We start from the raw sequence: 20,410 nt of genomic DNA, 5'->3' as shown, positions 1-20,410 counted from the left end.
TACATTGTGCTTCAGGTAACATGGTTGACAAGTGCTTCTTTAATTACTGATAATGATTTTGTATGCTGGTTGCTCCTGTTTGCCACAGAAATGGAAGTGAGGCTGAGTGTTGGCAAAGCACAGCTTTTGACAGCGCTAAAGAGTTTACAGTCGCGTCTGCCAACAGCAGCCTATGAATGCAGTCGATCAAAAGCACAGTTTATGAACCATTAATGAGCAAAAGCCTTTGAGATACGAACAGCCACTGCTTAGCAGGGGACAAATTGTCCATGTGTTTGTTTTGAACAACAGAATTTCCTTAATATACACCCTGCTGAAACCAAACTGAGCAGATAAGATTAAGCCAAAAATAAACCAAGGTCTTTATATGAAAGGAAGTGGTTTAGAGTTGCTGGAGGTAACGGGTGAAGTGAAGAAGCAGATTTATGGAGGAGTCTTTATCTTCATGGTGAGAAATCTGATCAGCCAGTTTCCCTCCTTGACCCGGCAAGTCCTGCAGTTCAGTCTTATCTCCTCTGTCCAGAGACATTGGGGGGGTGGGAGAGCGGGGGTGAAGTATTCCCAAGGCCTTCCTGTTTGCCTCCCATTCTCATCAATCTGATTGTTCCTCTCCTTCGAATGGTCAGGCCCCAGCCCCACTTCCTCCATCAGCTCCAGCACAAGAGACGCATGGACACATGCGTAGCAAGAAACCCTCATCACGCGAGCACTCTGGGGGTGTGGGAGGCAGACAAATGCAATTAAACTGACGAATAGGGTTAGCCCATACATACAGATACACAGGTACACAGGTACAGACCTCTAGCACACACAAAACATAGATAGTACTTACCATTAATACGCACGCAGAGACTTAGCTCAACCTGTTGGTCTGAACCAAGAGCTGTTGTCCATTATCCTAAGTACAGTAATTCTGTAAGCATGACTGTTTAAAGTATGACTAAAGTGTGTTACACCATATAAAACATTTTGTTTAATGTTATGCTTATAAAGCCTTATAACTTACTCTGTCATAGCACACGATAACGCACTTTCTTCTCCTCTGTCAGGTGCAAACTGTACTCTGAACCAAAACCTGTGAAGTTTTATGAAGAGGATGGAAGCAGCACGAACGTTGCATACCCTTATAACATGATTGGCTCCATCATAGCCGAGCCTTCACCCGCGAAACACAAGAACAAGGTGGGAACCCTGTTATTTTTGTCACGACTCATGCATAACTTTACGTTTATTTGACATATGAACTAATTTCGTTGGTCTTGCTAGGAGTCGGAAGTAGTCAGTAACAGAAAATGAATTTTTAGCACCCCTCAGTTCCGCCTGCAATTTTGCAAGTTTCTCTTTGGCAGCGCTAAGCTGCAGTAGGGGCCATGCTTCTTAAGGAGAGTCTTTAATACAGTACACACAGTGAATACACACTTCATCCCTGACTGTACTCCATTTGTTTTCAACAAGATTGTTACTTAAATTAAAAAAAAAAACATGTAACTTTATTATTAGTCATCCATCATTTAGCCTTTCTCTTTGGCCACTGATGAAGCAATTATTATTGTCAGTCATTTAAAAGTTATTTAACAGCTTTGAAATATAAATGAAAACGGTAATTGTATGCAAAAAAATTGAGAGATTCGAACCCACGCAGACAAATCCATGTTCCTGCAGTAATTAGCTGTTGATTACGTTTGGTCTAAATTATACATTTGGACTTATGTTTAAGGAAATGTTTTAGTGTGGTATAAACTTATCATGTGCATGTGGTTCGCTGGGGGAGCGATCTGCCAGACATCCCTCGGCATAAAATAAAAAGCCTCTAAATAACACATCCGCCATTAGCTTGTGTGTGCTACTTGGCTGTTTCTGTGGGAAACCGCTGGACTGTGAAGATCTCCCAACAGAACAATGACTCTCAACTATGCGTGTGTGCATGGTATGGTGCTGATTGCACGTTCTTTTATTTCGACTCTTTCTTTAGTAACAAGGGAAATCATCTTATCCGACCCTTTCCACAGAAACACTGGCTGCTGGTTGTTCGGGTGAATGCAGTTGCACACTATGTCAGACGCAGTATGCACAGTATGTAGCCTGTGCTATTCCATGTGTCATACGCTTCCTTATTGTATTACATTTGAAACATGGGGAAAAAATAGTAGGTACCTTTACTTTTATTATGATTTAACTCCCTTTGTATGGCCCACTGTGCCTTTCAAATGGAAGGTGATGAGTCTTTTGCTCAAGGCTGTAGGTATGACCTGGCCCTCAGAAGGCAGCATTGTTTTAAAATGCCTCCGATATGACCGCAGGAAGTCTGTGGCGAAGGAGTCCCATGACTTTTCGATGAGCCCTGTTCCTGTGTTGCAGGCTTTTAGTTGTCTGTGGTCAAAGACACTGATGTTGCTTTTATTTTGGTCTGAACACTTACAGGTGGTCCTCGATTTACGATGGGGCTACATTGCGCGAAACCCATCATAAGTCGAAAATACCTTAAATACACCTAATACACACCACCTCAGCATTACAGACTGGGAGATGCAGATCACTGCCGCTGCCCAGCACTGCGAGAGAGTATCACTCCACATATCGCTTGCCCGGGAAAAAAAATCAAAATTCAAAATTCAAAGTACGGTGCCTACTGAATGTCTGTTGCCAGCTCACCATGATAAAGTAAAAAAAATTGTAAATCGAACCATCGTAAATCGTGTACCACCTATATTAACTGTACATTTTCCTTGTGTATACACAGAGTCTTAAGTTTTCAAAGCTCCAAATGAATGCTATACACATTCCAGGAACTGTCCCCGTGAGACTTTTTATTGGAGAAACTTAATCAAACACCAGGCTATTTGTAGATACTATGAATATTAGGCCACTCATTCTTCGTCACCTTCACACACAAGGGTGGAGAATCCATTGCTAAATGAAATCCAGACAGTAAAGTACATTAAAATATGAACAAAGACTAGCATATCATACACTAACATTAATCCTTAAAAATGAATAGCATTCCAGCATAATAAATTATATACTGTTGCCAGTTTCATCCAACAAAGAAAATGACTAAGTTAATGAAAAGAGACAATATATCTGATCCTGCGGAGAGTCATCATCTATAATGATGCACTGCAATGCAGAAGTAGAATGAGTTATTATAACTGACATTGAAATTGTTATAATAATTGACACTAAAATTGACACTAAAATTTAAAATGAAAATGGTTTTCCTGGGTGTTTGTTCATGTGTTAAAGGAACTTAGGTTGATATATGGAGAGGAACACATTTACAAGACATTGTTAGCCGATGCTGGTGCTTTATGGGGGTCACCGATAACAAGGGAGCGTTGGCGTGGTTTTGTTGGAGCAAATTCCATTCTGTCACCCTATATAAATCCTGGTTCCCCATGAACAAGGCAATGGTGGGTCTCAGAAGGTTTCCTTGTAAAGGCTGTCAAGTGAGACAGAGGTCATGGTGGCAACAGGGGCATGGGGGGGCATCTAATCAGGTCATCAGGAAGGGCCGAGTTAAAAATCCTGGATGCACTCACTGGACTTTTAAGGTCAGGTTACATTTAAGGTAAACTAATGAACACATACTTAACAGTCAGAGTGTTGTATTTTCTGCAAAGGCACTGTTAAAAGTATAGAGGCCATGAAATGAAATGTCAGTGTGAAGAAGGACAAGTCAATCCATTCAAGAGTATCAAAAAATGAACAATCATTAAATTTGCTGTGCAGCAAAACCATTACAATTGCAATTTTATAAGCAACTTCTGTCTCTGTCCTGCAGGTGACTCAACTTCCATTCTGACTCTGGAGTCTCCAGACTTATTTGTGATATGATTACATACCACTCCTAAGTGGGACATTTAGCAGATGATTAAAAACATAAAATGCATCAAACACCCAAGAGTTGTAACTCTTAGATGCTCATCATACCACAGCACAAAAGACAGGAAACCAAACAAAATCTCAAGAAGAAAAACTGACATCTTAAAGTATTGCTGACGTAGCAAAACATGAAATATGTGTCATCGTGAACACAAAACAGAAGCGTGTAACCTGGCTCCTTGCCAAATTGTACTTATATGTGCTTTAGTTTTCAAACAGGCTAATGTTTAATGGTGGTGGACTTGACCCATACTGAAAGTCATTGCATGAATGTTCTTCAGGAAATTATACAAGACACATGCAGTCTTTCTGCTTCAATGGAGCACTGTTGTTTCTTAAATCCCAGATGTGTCCTTTTGCTTAATCTGAATTCCTTGCACACAGAAAGAGTCAGGTTTGAATTGACCTTTGCCCCATCTGAATGGCAGCTGACTGAACCTGGGCCATTTACAGGAAAATACCCACCTGGACCTTGTTTTTTGATATTTTGCATGTCTGCAGCGGTGTTTTATTAGTATGTTTGAAAGTACACGTCATAGCATCTCATGGAGGAAGCTGCTTTTCTTCTTGCACAGAGCACACTAGTGGTGGAAGCAGCAAAAGCATCGGGGGTTTACACTTGCCTGGTGTGGAATGAAAATGGCAGTCACAACTGGAGCATACCTTTCATTGTGGATGGTAAGTGGGACTAGTGCAAAGCTACTACTGCAACATTTATTGAATAATACACACACACACTGACTGAAACCACATGTCCTGACGAGCTGGAGCCTAACCCAGCAATACAGGGCCTAAGGCTGAAGGGGAAGGGGACACACCCAGGACAGGACACCAGTCCATTGCAAGGCACCCCAAGCAGGACTTGAACCCCAGACCCGCCAGAGATCAGGCACAGGCCAAACCCGCTGCACCGCTGCGCCACCGCACCCCCTTAAATGACAACACAAACTTGAAATTGGATGGAAACCTCCATATGATATAATGATTAGTCTTTTGCAAAGAAATCAGCTCAAATTAGTAAACCGCTGGCTGTAGAGTTGGGACATTTTCAATGAAGATCCCTGATGAAAAATAGAAATAATTTTTAATTTACTCTAAAATACAGTTATGGAGGAAAAAATTTACTTGTTTGTTTCTGTTTTAACCAGTACATAATTTTTATTCATTCATTATATAGATCCTTCCATCCAAATGAACCAGAATGCTAAGACAAGAGTGCACAGATTGTGCAACTAAATGTCCGGGGGGGGAATTAATTGAAACCAGACTACTCTGTCAGGGCCATACATTAATAATGAGTAAACACAACATGTTCTAGGTCATATTTCACTGTATAATACCATAATATTGGCATGTTTAGCTGTGTTTGTTTTAGTCGTTGTATGAATATAAATGATAAGAATTTAGTTGTCATTACACATCATGTATTTATTATGGCTAATGTCTTATATTACACTCTTATTTTGCCATTGCAGTGCTTTCATGTGTCTTCCTTTACAATTTAGTCCTTACAAGCATTTCCTGAGTTTTAAAAGTCCAAATGAAATGCGTGAATTCAATTACGTAATCCACTGTGTTCAAGACCCAAAGCAGTTTTCTGAACCAGCTGGTACCTATAGTGTGGATGTGTTCCATTCCACGGTACGAGAGGGAAACCTCACAGGCTGGGGTACTGCTATGACTCAGCCAGGGCAGAGGAACTGTACAGAGCGTACCGTCCCAGAGGTGGCTACAGCAGGGACCACAGGAATGCTGAGCAGAGGAATGCAATGGAATGAGTACAACAGCTGTCTTCTTTTATGGAAGCCAGAACATTTTCCAGTATTTTGAATAAACCTGGTCAACCCCACAATCCCAGTCCCAGTGTCCCAGCTGGTCTTTCCACTGTACTGCTGTGTTGTGCTGGACATGGCTACACACCATTTCAAAGCAAAGATGAAACAACTCATTCCTTACGTTTTCATATTAACAATAATAATTATTATTATTATCATTTTATATTTATTTCTATATATGTATTCTGTCTCACCTTATGTTTTTGTCTTTTATTTGTCCGTTAGATCACCCAGAACCTTTAGAAATTGAGCCCCAAAAAGCAATAGAAGGAGATGACATCAACATGACCTGCAGAGGCACACGGTACCTCTATACAGAGATGAAGTGGGTCGACCCAGTGAACCACACAGTCCCCAATAGCAACGTTACCTTGCACATGGGACGACACTCCATCTCCCTGTCACTCACGCTCAGGAACGTGTCGCACACTGACGCCAAGGGCTATTCCTGTCACGCACTCAACGGCTACACAAGACACATTGTCACCAAAACGTCCAAGTTCAGCGTTGAGAGTGAGTGAAAATAACGCAAGATCTTTTCTTTTCCCTTTCAGTAAGATCTGTGCTTTAAGTGTTAATGAATGAGCTGCCACTTGGTTGGTGAAAAGTGTAACAATATAATTCAGTCACCAGTTATTCCTGTGTTTGTTTTGCGGCACCCAGAGAGGAGAGCCCCTTGGTTGCGGCAGAACCTGACCAGTCAGGTTGTCAACAGCAGCAGCACCCTGACCCTGGCTTGTTATGCCCATGGGGTTCCGCCCCCTTTCATTACATGGTACAAAAATGGCAAGCTTGTGCAGGCTGCACCTGGTAAGTACAATTTTAAGATGTTTACTTTCCCTTGCTACTGTCATTTTTTTTAAGAATTATGCTGCTCCTCCGTACTTGAATGCAGTTGAACTGAACTCTTCTTCTAAGCAGACAAAAACCGTTTCTTTTCATGGATAGGACAGAATGTATGTAACGCAGGTATAACAAACAGTTTCGCTAAGATGTGCTTGACAGCATTTTAGTTATAAAAATGTATATTGGTCATACAGCATAATAACAATAAGGACACAGCCTGGAGGTAGTGTGAAAGCAGACTGTCCTGATTCCGTGAAAATTGTCTGTGCTTCAGGGATCACAATGACGGCAGATGGGTTGTTGACGATTGAACGGGTGAATAAAGATGAAGAAGGGCTCTATAAGTGTGAGGCCAGCAACAGTGAAGGGAAAGTGATGACTGCTGCCAGTATCACCGTAGTAGGTCAGTCACCAGAACCTTTCTGTATCTTCTGCTCCCCATAAACATTGTGGTAAATGCTTTTTACATACCCTCATACCATTCCAGTAAACCACACATCAAACAGTTCAACACTCCACAATATATGATCCCGAGTCTCTGTTTGTATTAAATGCATGAAAAATAATATATTCTACGAAGCCATGTCCATTCATTTTTTGTACTAAGCATAGATGTACATGCATATCGTACAGAAGATTTAAATAACAGCACATTTTCTCCAGCTATGAAATAAACAGCATATATCAGCTGCAGCTTACATAAATCTTCACAAGTTTACAAGACATGGTATGCAAAGGCATTTCAAAAATATTTGCTGGCTTGAATTTGTCATACTTTTTTGTTTTAGCCATTGCCACAAATAGCTTCAGAATTAGAGACACCCAAGAGAGTTACTACTGAAAGCAAATTCCTCTTTGCTTTTACTATGAGTTCTTGTAGGGATTTCACTCCTGGGAACTGACCTCTTTGGCTTCTCTGAAGAGGTTTGCTAATGATCATGAACATTTTTAGAAGAGGTCCGCTCATGAAAGTAGCATGAAACTTGAAACAAGGAATAACGGGGCCAAAGACCAGGTTGCCAGGTCATACACTGGAATTCTTAACGGCACCAATGCTGAAGACCTGCTTTAACCTTTCCATGTCCTTTTTACACATCCATCTTATTACCGCCAACAAAGACTGTTCCACAGGAGTTTAATAGTACCTTTTTCAATTTAATAATTTGTATATTATTTCAATACATGAAGAATTATAAAATTATTTTAATATATGATTATCATTAGGATATGCTGCATTAAGATTTTGTGATTTGAGGTATGATGAAAAAACTGTTACAAATTAGTCATCTCTCCTTTTCTCAAAATGTTCTAACTCTTCTTCGTTCTACCTCCTCTCTGTGACAGCAGTATTTAACACAAGCAGCATACTTGCATACCATCGCTACTGTTTCAGTAACAATACAAAGGGCATAGAGGTGACACTGAAAAATAAATAGTCATCACACCCTATTACTTGTATCATGAGTCAAAGTATTAAGGTGAAAGAACCTGTTCTGATGGTTTAATTTAATGTGGTTCAAACATGGGCTTGAAAAACCTCTTTTGGTGTAAGGACTGATTCAGGCACAACTGGATTCAGACAGAGCAGTAATTTTCAGGTTCAGTCCAATACCATTTTCCTCCAGTATGCCAGAAACTGTCAGCATCAGTATTAGCCAGTCATGTGGTTCTTACATTACTGGTTTCCTGATGCTGTTTCAGAAGAAGACAAGCCCAACATAGAGGTTATAATCCTAGTATGCACTGGTGTGGCTGCCACTTTCCTCTGGCTAATGCTGGTCCTCTTCATTCGCAAGCTGAAAAAGGTAAGACAAGACCTCCATCCTCTGTATGCCTGTAAGATCTAATTTTTTCAGTAATGTTTCCTCTCATGTGGAGTTGTACAGGACCGGAATCTTATTCTTAAAACCTGAGTCTCCTGTTTCAGCCAAGCTCCGCAGATATCCAGAGGGGCTACCTGTCCATCATCATGGACCCAGATGAGATGCCCCTAGATGAGCAGTGTGACCGCCTGCCATATGACAGCAGCAAATGGGAGTTTCCCAGAGACCGTCTAAGGCTGGGTAAGCATGGGGCCAGGCACACGACCTTGGTACACTGTCTGTCTCAGGGGCCAAGTGGTAGCTTTTACTCTTAGGCTGGGTCAGAGATCTCATATGTCCAAAGATCACTGTTTTGTACTCTTATTGTGTCAAACGAATAGTGATCCCTGGTCAAATATCACCTCTATAATCAGATCCATAGGTGATGCAGTCCTCACTTCCCACTGCTCCTTCAAACAATTATTTAACAAATATTGAGGCTATGTAAACTTCTAACACAAAGAAATCTGGTACATCTGATTCCAAATTTAATTTATCTATATCGAAATGATGATGTGGAACAGAAGCGCTTCATGTGTGATATTTCTGAATTAAACATCCCAACATTGTTCTTCTTAGACCAGCCGCTGTCCCCCAGACCCATAAATTCCCCATGGAGAGCTGGCCCAGCTATGAAAAACTCAGCAGGCTGTTTTAATTACAGGCCCATATCTTTCCTGACAGCATATCCTAGGGTTTGAGTTATGACTTTCAAGTGAAAAAATGCTCCTATGCAGTCACATTTGCCAAAGAAACCTTTCTCCTGCAGGTAAAACCCTGGGGCATGGAGCTTTTGGTAAAGTGGTGGAGGCCTCTGCATTTGGGATTGACAAGCTCTCTACCTGCAAGACAGTGGCTGTGAAAATGTTGAAAGGTAGATTTTTTTTTTTTGCATTGTCTTAAGTATTTCACTAAAAAAGGCATTGTTTTTGTTTCTAGACTGTCAGAATATTAAAAGCATCTTTATTTGAAATTTTTTCTAGTTGAATTGTACTTTAAATATAGAATCACTTCATTACATGTGCCTAGTCCAGAAAAAAAAAATCTAAAAGTATAAATTGCCTATAATGTCCATTATTCAGAGATAATACAAATATGCATGACAAATATTCAAACATCAACATTTTTTAGTGTGTTTGAAATAGGAGTTCTTTGAAATGACAGTGATGACAATGATGAATTCCTGTCTTGAGATTAATTGAAGTAATTTAATTACATGCCTCTTATATGTGTCTTAATATGACATAGTTATTCTCTGTAGGAAACTGGAAACAAAAACTCAGCCAAAAAATCACCTTAGAGCCTTAATAGCAGAATACAAAGGTTAACATAATATACCCTTTCATCTGTGCCCTTAGCACTATACATTTTGAAGATTAATGTTCGAAACAGTAATTATCCTGTGATCCAGTGATTATACTCACAGTGATAAATCACTTTTTATGGAATTCCCTTAACAGCCAAGGTCCTTCCTTAGCGTTAATCATGTCACTTTGAGCTAAAGGGACCTCAGCTCATGCACCCAAAGTCAACTCTAACAGGAGGAGGCAGTACATTTAGAGCCCATAATGTCTTGTGGGGCTTAAAATATCTGTGTTACTGTATGTTTTGGAGGGGAGAAAGACTGTGGGATTTTAACGATGAGAAATTGTGAGAATTCACTTATAAGGCCAGGGGAATAAGGAGCTTCAGTCATCACTGATTAAGCACATAAGAGGATAACCTCTTCCACCATTGCTCCTTCACCAAAAAATGTTTTGCTCATAATGTTTTCAGAATTTTTCTAAGGTTGTATTTTTGCAGCTGAGACTATAAGTAGTTTCTGGCTGAAATTACCAAGATTACTCACAATAAACATACATTTTAATCCACAAGATCTTTCTCTTTCAATAACATGAAATGGAGACTTCAATAAAATTAGATCTAAAACTTAAATTTTGAAGGATATGAATACAAATATGTTTGACAGACCCTCACTGCTAAAGAATGTCATTCATTACATAACGCATTGCATTTCTGAAAACCATGGGGATGAACAACATAAAAATGCTCCTTGCACATATCCCATGATCATATTAGATTTCCAAGGTTGCGTGCTTGAAAGACGTATCTTACATCCTTCTGAGAACAAAACATAATGTCTTAAGCGATTTTAGATCAAGAAACATTAAATGTAATGAAAAGTATACATGTCTTGTATAAAAATTGTATAAAATTTCCTCAAACTGAGGCAAATATAGTTGTACAACATGAAGTGTTTTCTCAGTCTGAAACACAATATTGTCTGATATATTATTAATATATTGTAATGTTGTTTATTTTATTTTTATGTGAATTTGATACACCATAGTCTTGAATGATTACTATGCACACTCAGTATTGATTTACTTTTTTATTGTTGCTATCTTATATGGGCCCAAGGAACTCCAGTCTTAAAGTCAGTGTGATGTCTCTGTCCATCAGGAGGAGCTACAGCAAATGAATGTAAGGCCCTGATGTCAGAGCTGAAGATATTGATCCACATTGGTCACCACCTTAATGTGGTCAACCTGCTAGGAGCCTGCACAAAGCCAGGAGGTGAGAGGAAAAGTTGAGAAAGTACACCAAGGTTTTAATGTAATAAATACCAAACACACGCTTATTGGCTTTGTTTTTACTGCCCCTACAGGTCCCTTGATGGTAATTGTGGAGTACTGCAAATATGGAAATTTGTCTAATTACCTAAGAAGCAAGAGAGGTGACTTCATTGTCTACAAGGTGAGTCTCCTTGCTGCTTCAACTTGTTCTCTTAGAGGAAGTTTGCTTTAAGCGCCACTGATTCATTGTCTCTTATTTTGCCACCTATATGACAATGTTGTTAGGCTGATCCAAGTGATTTATCATTGCATCAGCAGAACCCAGCTAGCAAGTTGATAGGGTTGGGGTCGGGCTGCGAGCTCAGTGACTTGAGCGAGCTCATCAAGCGTCGCCTGGAGAGCGTGGCCAGCACAGGAAGCTCTGCTAGCTCTGGTTTCATTGAAGATAAGAGCTACTGTGATTCGGAAGAAGAAGAGGAAGGTAACATTCAGGGCTCTTCCTTCCACTGCCCCTTCAACCCCCACTTATTCCCACATCACCTCCCCCCTGTCCAGAGTTCCCTTGATTGTCTTCTGTCTGCAGTCCAACGGCAGACCCCTGGCCTACGTGTGTAAATAGAGCCTCTTATCATAGCAATAGCCATCGACCACTTGTTGTGTCTTCTCTTTTCCTGGCCATCTGGAGCATTTGTCCAGTTCCACAGCATTTGCCTTGCTTTCATTTGTTGTTTCTTGTTTGATAAATTGTTTATTCAGGTGGGAGGAGTTGAGCAGGACAGCACAGAGTTCATACCACAAAGCCCTCCAACTGAGAATCACTGACAGAATTTATATCTGCACATACTGCGGCAATTCATTTAGGAACAGATTTACATTTGGTTTATCCATGGAGAACAGTGTCACTAAAATCGTCAAAAACAGTCACAGTATTTATGCTTCCTGTTCTGTACCCAAAATATAGCACCCGAGTACATTTCATTTCTGCAGCAACAAGACACATCTCTGACTGGGTATCTCTTTTTTTCTACCCACAGAACCAGAGGACTTGTACAAGAGAGTCCTAACAATGGAGGATCTGATCAGCTACAGCTTTCAAGTTGCAAAGGGAATGGAATTCCTGGCCTCACGTAAAGTATGTTTTCCTTTACTTATCGCTACCTACTGCAGAACTTATTCAAACTAACTATTAAATGTGTTATAAGCAGCTGTAAAAATGAATGAATGCAAGTGGCAGATTGCCTTTCCTGTAATCTACTTTACTGGGAAGCAGAGATCTTAGCCTTCATGCTGGGTTTCACTGTTAAAGCAAAAGTTTCTGATGTTTTGCTGTCTGGCCAGGAGTGTTACATGAGTGGCATCCCTGGTGTGCATAGCACCACAAAGCCTGGTTGAATGCATCGTTAAACAGAGTCTCACACACACACATTTTCTGAAACCGCTTGTCCTAAGCGGGGTCGCAGCGAACCGGAGCCTAACCCGGCAACACAGGGCGCAAGGCTAGAGGTGATACACCCAGGACAGGAAACCAGTCCATCGCAAGGCACCCCAAGCGGAACTCAAACCCCAGACCCACCGGAGAGCAGGACCTGGTCAAACCCGCTCTGCCACCACGCCCCCTAGATAGAGTCTCATTAATGGCTGTTCCATGTGCTGTGTGTTCGTCCGAGCTGCAGCACATTTTGCCGCCTTCATTCCAGATGTTAGAGCACGAGTTGGGACAGCCGCTGGCTGTTGCCCTCAGTGCCTTCAGATCAGGGACAGACACTGAATTAAAGAACTTCACATCCTGAACACATGTGCCGCCCTACACAGAGGGTTTTGCTTAAGAGGGTGTTGCTCTTTGGTTATTACTGTGGAACCTAAATTGTTAAAATTAACAGTAATGAAAGAATAGGAGTTGTGCCATATTCTTCTCTTTTAAAAAAAATCAATTTTTTTTCTCCAGTGCATTCACCGTGATCTGGCTGCCAGAAATATCCTGTTGTCTGAAAATAATGTTGTGAAGATATGCGACTTTGGTCTTGCAAGGGACATCTATAAAGACCCTGACTATGTGCGCAAGGGAGAAGTAAGTATAAAATTTAGTTGTTGCAGAGGAGAAAATAAATTATTGTGGAAATTAGAATTCCAACCACTTCCTTTGCTCTGAAGCTGTCTACTGTGAGGTTGTGAGCAGAAATCTTTCTCCACAGCTAAATCTTTCACTTACACTCCTGACTGACAGAACAAAAACAGTTTGCGACCACTCTCATTAGGCAAACCATGAAAGACACTCGAAATTTAACTCTTCTCCAAACACCCAAAGCGTCTTGACAGCTTAAAGCAACATTAAACTTTCAACGTAGATCTCAGCTCAGAGAATAACTGAGGGATTGAATCCACTAGGAACAAAGCAGCACATATATGTATTTAAAACATAACCAGGAAAGATTTATGTAATTGGTGTGGGGTTATGTCTCATTCTGAAAAAAAGAGACCCATTATTTTTGGCTGGACTTTATAATAACAAGCAGGTGTGTAGAAGGAGACCCAAAACTGATTTTTCTTCTTTAGGCCAGACTTCCCTTGAAATGGATGGCCCCAGAAGCCATCTTCGACAAGATCTACACAACGCAGAGTGATGTGTGGTCCTTTGGGGTACTCATGTGGGAAATATTCTCTTTGGGTAAGTACCAGTCTTGCCAGCTACCCAATGTGCTTATTCTTCAACGTAGCCCATGCTGTGTACAGTAACTTCACACGCTTAAAAAAAAACAAACACAAAATACCAGGCGCCGTGCAGTGCAGCGGGTTGTGAATACCCATCCGGCCATATCTGCAACCTCCATATGGCTTTGAAGTCTTTCGGAAAACAACCAAAATGCATTTTTCCCGCCAAAATGTGACAGGTCCAATTTGTGCAGTGTTGTGCTCACTGTTCATTCTTTAAGCATTGTTTGTTTCTGGTTACCTGCAAATGATAACACAATTAGAACTCGTCTATTTTATTTGGCCACCTCAGCACCTCCTGCCCGTGAAAGTCAAACAAACTGTAACTGTAACTAATTAGATTTGATGTAAACATGTGAATTGGTACATGACTGCATGGTACCAACGTATTTCACAGAGAAGCAGAATGGGAGGGTAACACAAATTCATCCTCTGTGTTTAGGTGCACGGTACAAACAATGCAGCCTTTTTTATTAGCTGCTGACGGCACTGCTCTCCAGATGTACATGGTAATAATTCCAGCTTGTACAACTTAATTGTTTCTTTCGGGGTAGGGGGCATACAGAGTGCTGTTACCTCTGAATAAACAGTACTGGTGCAGTGGTATAAAACCCACTATTGACCCTTTCCAGTATTATGCAAAGGATAAAGGTCAAAATACATCCCACTTTACCTGGAGCAAACTTTGAGTAACCAAGCAGCAGATTGATGTTAATGTGGCCCTTGTGGACAAACACCAGCCGCTTTACATTACATTTTTTTCAATTATTCGACGCTAAATGAATGTCTGATGCCACGTACAGTGATTATTAACTAGTATTTAGCTGAAACCCTTATCCAAGGCAACTACAGTGCTAGATAAACTGCACTAAATTCATTAGTTGTTCATCCATGTATACCCCAGAACAATGTCACACACACATATATACAAATGTCAACTTGTAAATTCAGCGGAATTGTTTCACAGATTTCATTTGTCCATACTTTTATTACTTTTTAAATTAATACATAAACATTGAGTATCATATTCCTTTATGTTTTATTTGTGGGAATTTAAGTACAGTACATAGTAGGTACAAAAGAGCTAAAAGATCGCTGATATACAGCTATAGAGTACAATGATACAGAGTAATCAAGGAAGGCAGACTGTCTTGTGTTGCTATAGTAACTAATATTAACTGTTAGAACTAGTGCAGGAAGACTACTTACTGTATAAAACTGCATAACATATTTTTAAAAGAAAAACATGTTATAATCTATATATTTAATGATAAAATCTATTATACAATATGACAGATTGCACTATATAAAATATCTATTATAATATTAACTGTTAGAACTAGTGCAGGAAGACTACTTACTATGTAAAACTAGGTAACATATTTTTAAAATAAAAACATTATAATCTATATATTTAATGATAAAATCTATTATACATTTTTGTTTAGTGAAATAATTACTGCCGTCTGGGGCAGGGTCATGACTGTGTGCGGGCTGTGGTGGGTTTGTGTTTTCTGCATGAGGCATACGACCATCCTCTGCTGCTGCACTATATCGCTACACACACATCTGGTCAGCATTAACTACTGTCTCAAAGAGAAGAATCAGAACATGAGAAGTAGTTGCAAAAATTACAAACACAGAGTGCTGCAACCTGATAGTGCCGTCAGGTCAAAAGTTTGTGCTGATCTCAATGTTCGTGCACACACACATACATGCTCACATATTGCAGCTGCCATACAAATTCAGGCAGATTGAGTTTATTGCTCTTGGATTTCCTTATCTTGTTGGTTTAGGTCCCAAAGTGGAATATACTACTGTTTGTAAAAGCAGAGGTGGACTGTTTCACTATTAATAAAGATAATACAATAAGCTTCACTTGCTTTTATAAAGATAGCATGGATTGTGATTTTATGAGTGTCACTGAATAAGATATTTTGTAATATCTTCCGTTTTTTGCCATGTTTGTTGTTTTTTGTTTTGTCTAGGTAGCTTTGTGTTGTTTTTTATGTAGCATCATGGTCCTGGAGGAACGTTGTTTCATTTCACTTTATACTGTACCAGCTGTATATGGTTGAAATGACAATGAAGCCACTTTGACTTGACTTTGACTTGAAGAACGTAATTAGTAATGTATTAGTAGTGTGTGTGTAGTAGTGACATTTTCTGTCAGTCTATTAAGTGTCATTTGATACTGTATCTAACATTTCTATCACATATACAATATTTACCAATCTTAAACAGATACTTACGACAATTATTTATAAACCTGCAGGCTGTCAGACGTCCGCAGTGCATCAAGCAAACTTTTTCTTATTTGTTAAAATTTTCACATTTCTGTTTGTTATCATTCCACAGTATTTGCTTGTTCATTGTCCAGTTACCTATTTTATGATCATTACCCCTGGGATGTGTTACAGTGTATTGTAGTAATGTTTTTCTTCACAGAATACATTAGAAACACTGCTTCAGCCTGACTGTTTTACAACACAACAGATAACCCTTTAATTCTGCATTGATTTTGACAGCCATGAGCTGACGCATGTAATGAAATCTTGTCAAAATCTATTGTCTTGTGATGAATGCTGTGTTATTTCGGGGTTTGGCCTCACTGGATTTATTTGTGTTAATGGAGAAAAAAATGAGTTCAATAACAAGAGCTGTAGCGGTGCACTTTGTTACCCTCTGCCTTTTTACCTTCCAGCTGTTGAAAGTTCGTTTCTCTAGTGTCGACGTGTGCCTCTACACCTGAGTCGTGTTACACCTGGTGACCACCTTTCTCCCCACCTCTTGCTCAGGTGCCTCACCATACCCCGGCCTACAGATTGATGAGGACTTCTGTCGCAGATTGAAAGAGGGCACCAGGATGAGAGCACCTGAATATGCATCGTCTGAAATGTAAACCTCACCTTCCTCCATTTACCGCCCTAAGCAACACCAAAAGCAGCAGACACAAAATACGTGCATTTTCAGCAGGGAAAACGCCTGCAATTACCTTATGCATTAAGAGATTCATGCCATATACAACAGAAGTGATTACACCCCTGTGCAATATCACTTAAATGTCAAATGATTCATAATTGTATCACCTCTCAATAATTGCTTTATTTCTGAGTTGAACAGTAGCGTATTTGCTCTTATGTGAAATTAAGAACAGTTTAGATTTATTATAATAAAAATACAGGCCCCACAGTAGGAACTCAATGCAACAAAAGTCAGTACAGATTTCGTTACTGGGATTCAAATTTTTTATTTTCTATGTACTCCTTTATTTTTGACGATAGATTCAATCCTCTTCGGCATGGAGGATACCAGTGCTGGAGAGATGTTCTGCCATTCTTCACAGATAATTTTTTTCAGCTGCTCTTTGATGGAGGGGTTGTGTTGCTCTACCTTTCTCTTTAAAATACCCCAAAGGTGTTCTCTTGGATTCAAGTCAGGCGGCATACTTGGCCAGGTCATAGTTTTTATTTTGTTCTTCTTTAGAAACTCTTTTGTGATTTTTGCAGTGTGCTTTGGACCTTTATCATACTGGAATATTCCTCTTCTGCCAAGCTTCTGGAGACTGGGAGTCATCGTGTCAGCCAGTATTTTGGTATATCCGCAGGCATTCATGATGCCATCTATAAATGTCATCTCCCCAACACCTTTTGCACTCATGCAGCCCCATATCATCATTTACATTTTACATTTATTCATTTAGCAGATGCTTTTCTCCAAAGTGACGTACATCTCATAGAAAATACAATTTGTGCATTACCTCAGGAGAAAGAGACATAGCTGCAGATGTGTGATTCTTAAGTACAGTCATCACACTCCCACCTTCATGCTTCACTGTCAGGACTATGCATTCTCTGTGGTAGTCCTGGCCAGGTTCACGCCAAACATGCTGGACCCCATCTGAGCCAAACACATTTATCTTGGTCTCATCTGACCAAAGAATGTGTTCCCAATATTCATCAGGCTTCTTACGTTTATTAGCAAAGTTTAATTTTCCAGTTTTGTGCTGAAGAGCAAGCAAGGGTTTTATCTTGGACACTGTCCATAGAGGTTGACATTATGCAATGTCCTTCACACTGTCTGAGCTGTCAAAACACCGATTTCCATTGATAACTCCTGTGCCCAGTCTGAAGCATTTGCCCGTCTGTTTTTCAGAGCTATATTGTGCAAGTAGCACACTGTCCGTGGCGTCATTGTAGGAGGTCGCTCATTGCGGCTCTGATTAGTGGTACTACGTCTCGTTCTATACGTCCTGATTACTGCTGCAACTGTGCTTTGACTGATTTGTAGTTGGTCACCGATCCTCCTGTATCCTCTTTCATCTTTGTGAAGTCTCACAGTCAGATTTTTTAGTTCTTCTGGCAATTCTTTTCCACGTGGAGCCATGATGCAGACAAGTAGATAGACACAGCCCATAGGTCCAAAACTGATAAAATTCTGGTGTTCACAGGAGAGGAGGATTGAGTCTTTAATCAAAAATAAAGGTGGACATACAAAGTATTGAAAAAATAAAAGCTTTGAATCTCAGTAATGAAAGGTGTTCTGACTTTTGTTGCATTGAATTTCTACTGTTGGGCCTGTATTTTAAATATAGTAAATCTAAACTGTTAGTTTTTCATTTCACATAAGAGCAAATACCCTACTGTTCAACTTAGAAATAATGCAATTATTGAGACGTGATAAAATTTTGAATCATTTGACATTTAAGTGATATGGCACAGGGGTGTACTCACTTCTGTTGTATACTGTCCTTGCCTCAGGACTTCTGCTTGGCATAGGTTTAATGTAATATGTATATTACTCTATAGAAATCATTGAAAAAACCCTTGAGGTTGGGTCTGGCTGCCACTGAAAGGGGTGTAAAAGAAGAGAACCCAGAGTGGTGTTTCATCACTTCTCTTCTGGGACAGGAACATGGGCCCTGAGCCAGAGCTTAAGGATCAGCAGGAAGGGAAAAATGTCTCACATTGACACACTTTTATACAGTTTCAGACCTGGGGCAATGCCAGCTGGCAGGGGAGCATGGAGAGCAGAGAGGGAGAGCGGGGGAGCAGGGAGAGTGCCACATTTACTCAACCTCTAAAAAGGGTGTTGTAGATGTGTGCATATTGAGTATGCGGCTAAATAGATTGTCACGGGGTTTGATCCTCAGATGACAGAGGACAGTGGAATGTAGTGGCACACCCAAAATTCTTCCTTGAGTTCAGTCTGTTGGGGCTGAATTTCTCAAGTAGGGTATTTTCTTTAGTGCTTTGAAACAGAATCTCTGTTTTCCATTGGAACTGCCTGTGAACTCAACAGCAGGGCCAGTGTGAATCAGAACAAGCAGCAAGAAACAAGTGAGAGAGAAATCCCCTTGTCTTAAAGGGCTAATCTCATCAGCTTTACAAATGACACCAGTTACACTCCTACTGTCAGATGCCCTCTTCTGCACTTCATCTTGTTCACTGATCTGTTATACTGACGATACATGTTCCTTTTTCCTTGACTGAACAAGCAGCCAGTCAGCTTAACACCTTGTCTGATATTGCAGTTGTCAAAGCCAGACATGAACATACGATGCCCAATGAATTAAAAATCTAGGCAGGCAAGGATACCATTTGTAAAACTGACTGACACATATTCTTTCATTTTGCTGGTCATACATAATCTCAGCACAATCTCACATGTTCTGTGGTAACTTCTTGTATGTCAACCTTTGTCCAGAAACTCTACTGTCAAACTTTTTGGTGGGTCCAAAGGGTTAAAAAATAAGTAAATCGCATGTAAAATATCAGTGAAAATTAATGAAAAGTTCATGCTGGAAAACAGCTATTGCACCAGAACTGTGACATAGACATCCTCAACACTGACTCAGCTATGCTCTTGATGTGCCCTGCATATGTAATCCCTCCTTCACCCCAGATCCACTTAGGCATCCTGACCCTGAGCATGACCTTGACCTCCACTGCCAAAAGCCCCAGGAAAGAAACCTAGATGAGATGCAGGAGTAGCTCAGCTCTAAATCCTTACTGTTTGTGAGTCACTTTATCTGGGATTTTGAAGGGATTTCGCAGACTGCTGGTCACGTAGTAGTGCACTGCTGAAGAATGCGTAGGAGGGTTGTTGCATCCTGGATGTTTCTATTTGTACATTTACTCATTAGCAAGAGAGCAAAATGAAAGCTCAAACCTGTTTTTATCACAAGTCATTTATTGCCCTTCTGAGACTCAACTATTTTTGTTTTCCTACCCAAACCCCCAAAAGGAAGATGGGAGACCACATTATACTGCATCTTGCAGATGTTTCATGGTGTACTTTCTGTGAAGGTACTCAAAAGCCATCATCTTTCAGGCTTCCTGCCCTGAGAGCTCCTGACTCTCCCCCCAGCCTCAGCTCATTGGCACCTGGATAATGCTGTTAATTAGTGGACAAATTAGGCCAGCACTGTTTCCTTCAATTAATCTCTTCTGCACAAGGAATAAAAATGCTTTAATGTGGAGGTCTACATGCCCAAAACAAACACAGATGGAGAGGTCAAAGGGCAGGAAGCGAACGGTGAAGGAAGTAATGAACCATCTGCTTTGCTGAAATTTTCGTGAGAAGCACATTAACTGGTTCTGGTACCAATGGTTGGTGGAGATGGTTTAAAAAGAAAGCATTCTTTGTCTAGGAGTCAAGTGACGGAAGTAAAGCTCTATGCAGAGATACATAGATCACT

The 20,410-nt window shown here is 40.3% G+C and overlaps 1 protein-coding gene across 3 annotated transcripts in view; it reads left to right on the top strand.

Moving 5' to 3' along the window:
• The window catches only part of LOC108929000 (vascular endothelial growth factor receptor kdr-like), a 43,712-nt gene that overhangs the window by 16,904 nt on the left and 6,398 nt on the right, over window positions 1-20,410 (top strand). For 2 of the 3 annotated variants that reach the window (XM_018743263.2, XM_018743262.2), the window contains 15 exons: window positions 1,050-1,182; window positions 4,458-4,560; window positions 5,943-6,230; window positions 6,381-6,527; window positions 6,838-6,966; window positions 8,265-8,368; window positions 8,491-8,626; window positions 9,195-9,299; window positions 10,889-11,002; window positions 11,094-11,182; window positions 11,317-11,482; window positions 12,036-12,133; window positions 12,947-13,069; window positions 13,555-13,666; window positions 16,509-16,608. In XM_018743263.2, coding sequence (XP_018598779.2) covers window positions 1,050-1,182; window positions 4,458-4,560; window positions 5,943-6,230; window positions 6,381-6,527; window positions 6,838-6,966; window positions 8,265-8,368; window positions 8,491-8,626; window positions 9,195-9,299; window positions 10,889-11,002; window positions 11,094-11,182; window positions 11,317-11,482; window positions 12,036-12,133; window positions 12,947-13,069; window positions 13,555-13,666; window positions 16,509-16,608 — 1,947 coding nt within the window. The remainder of the gene's footprint in view (window positions 1-1,049; window positions 1,183-4,457; window positions 4,561-5,942; window positions 6,231-6,380; window positions 6,528-6,837; window positions 6,967-8,264; window positions 8,369-8,490; window positions 8,627-9,194; window positions 9,300-10,888; window positions 11,003-11,093; window positions 11,183-11,316; window positions 11,483-12,035; window positions 12,134-12,946; window positions 13,070-13,554; window positions 13,667-16,508; window positions 16,609-20,410) is intronic. The other variant, XM_018743265.2, reaches the window with a different exon arrangement.

This window comes from Scleropages formosus, chromosome 14, assembly GCF_900964775.1.
Source record: "Scleropages formosus chromosome 14, fSclFor1.1, whole genome shotgun sequence".
In the NCBI taxonomy this organism is placed as follows: Eukaryota; Metazoa; Chordata; class Actinopteri; order Osteoglossiformes; family Osteoglossidae; genus Scleropages; species Scleropages formosus.
This window is presented reverse-complemented; position numbering and strand designations above follow the sequence as displayed.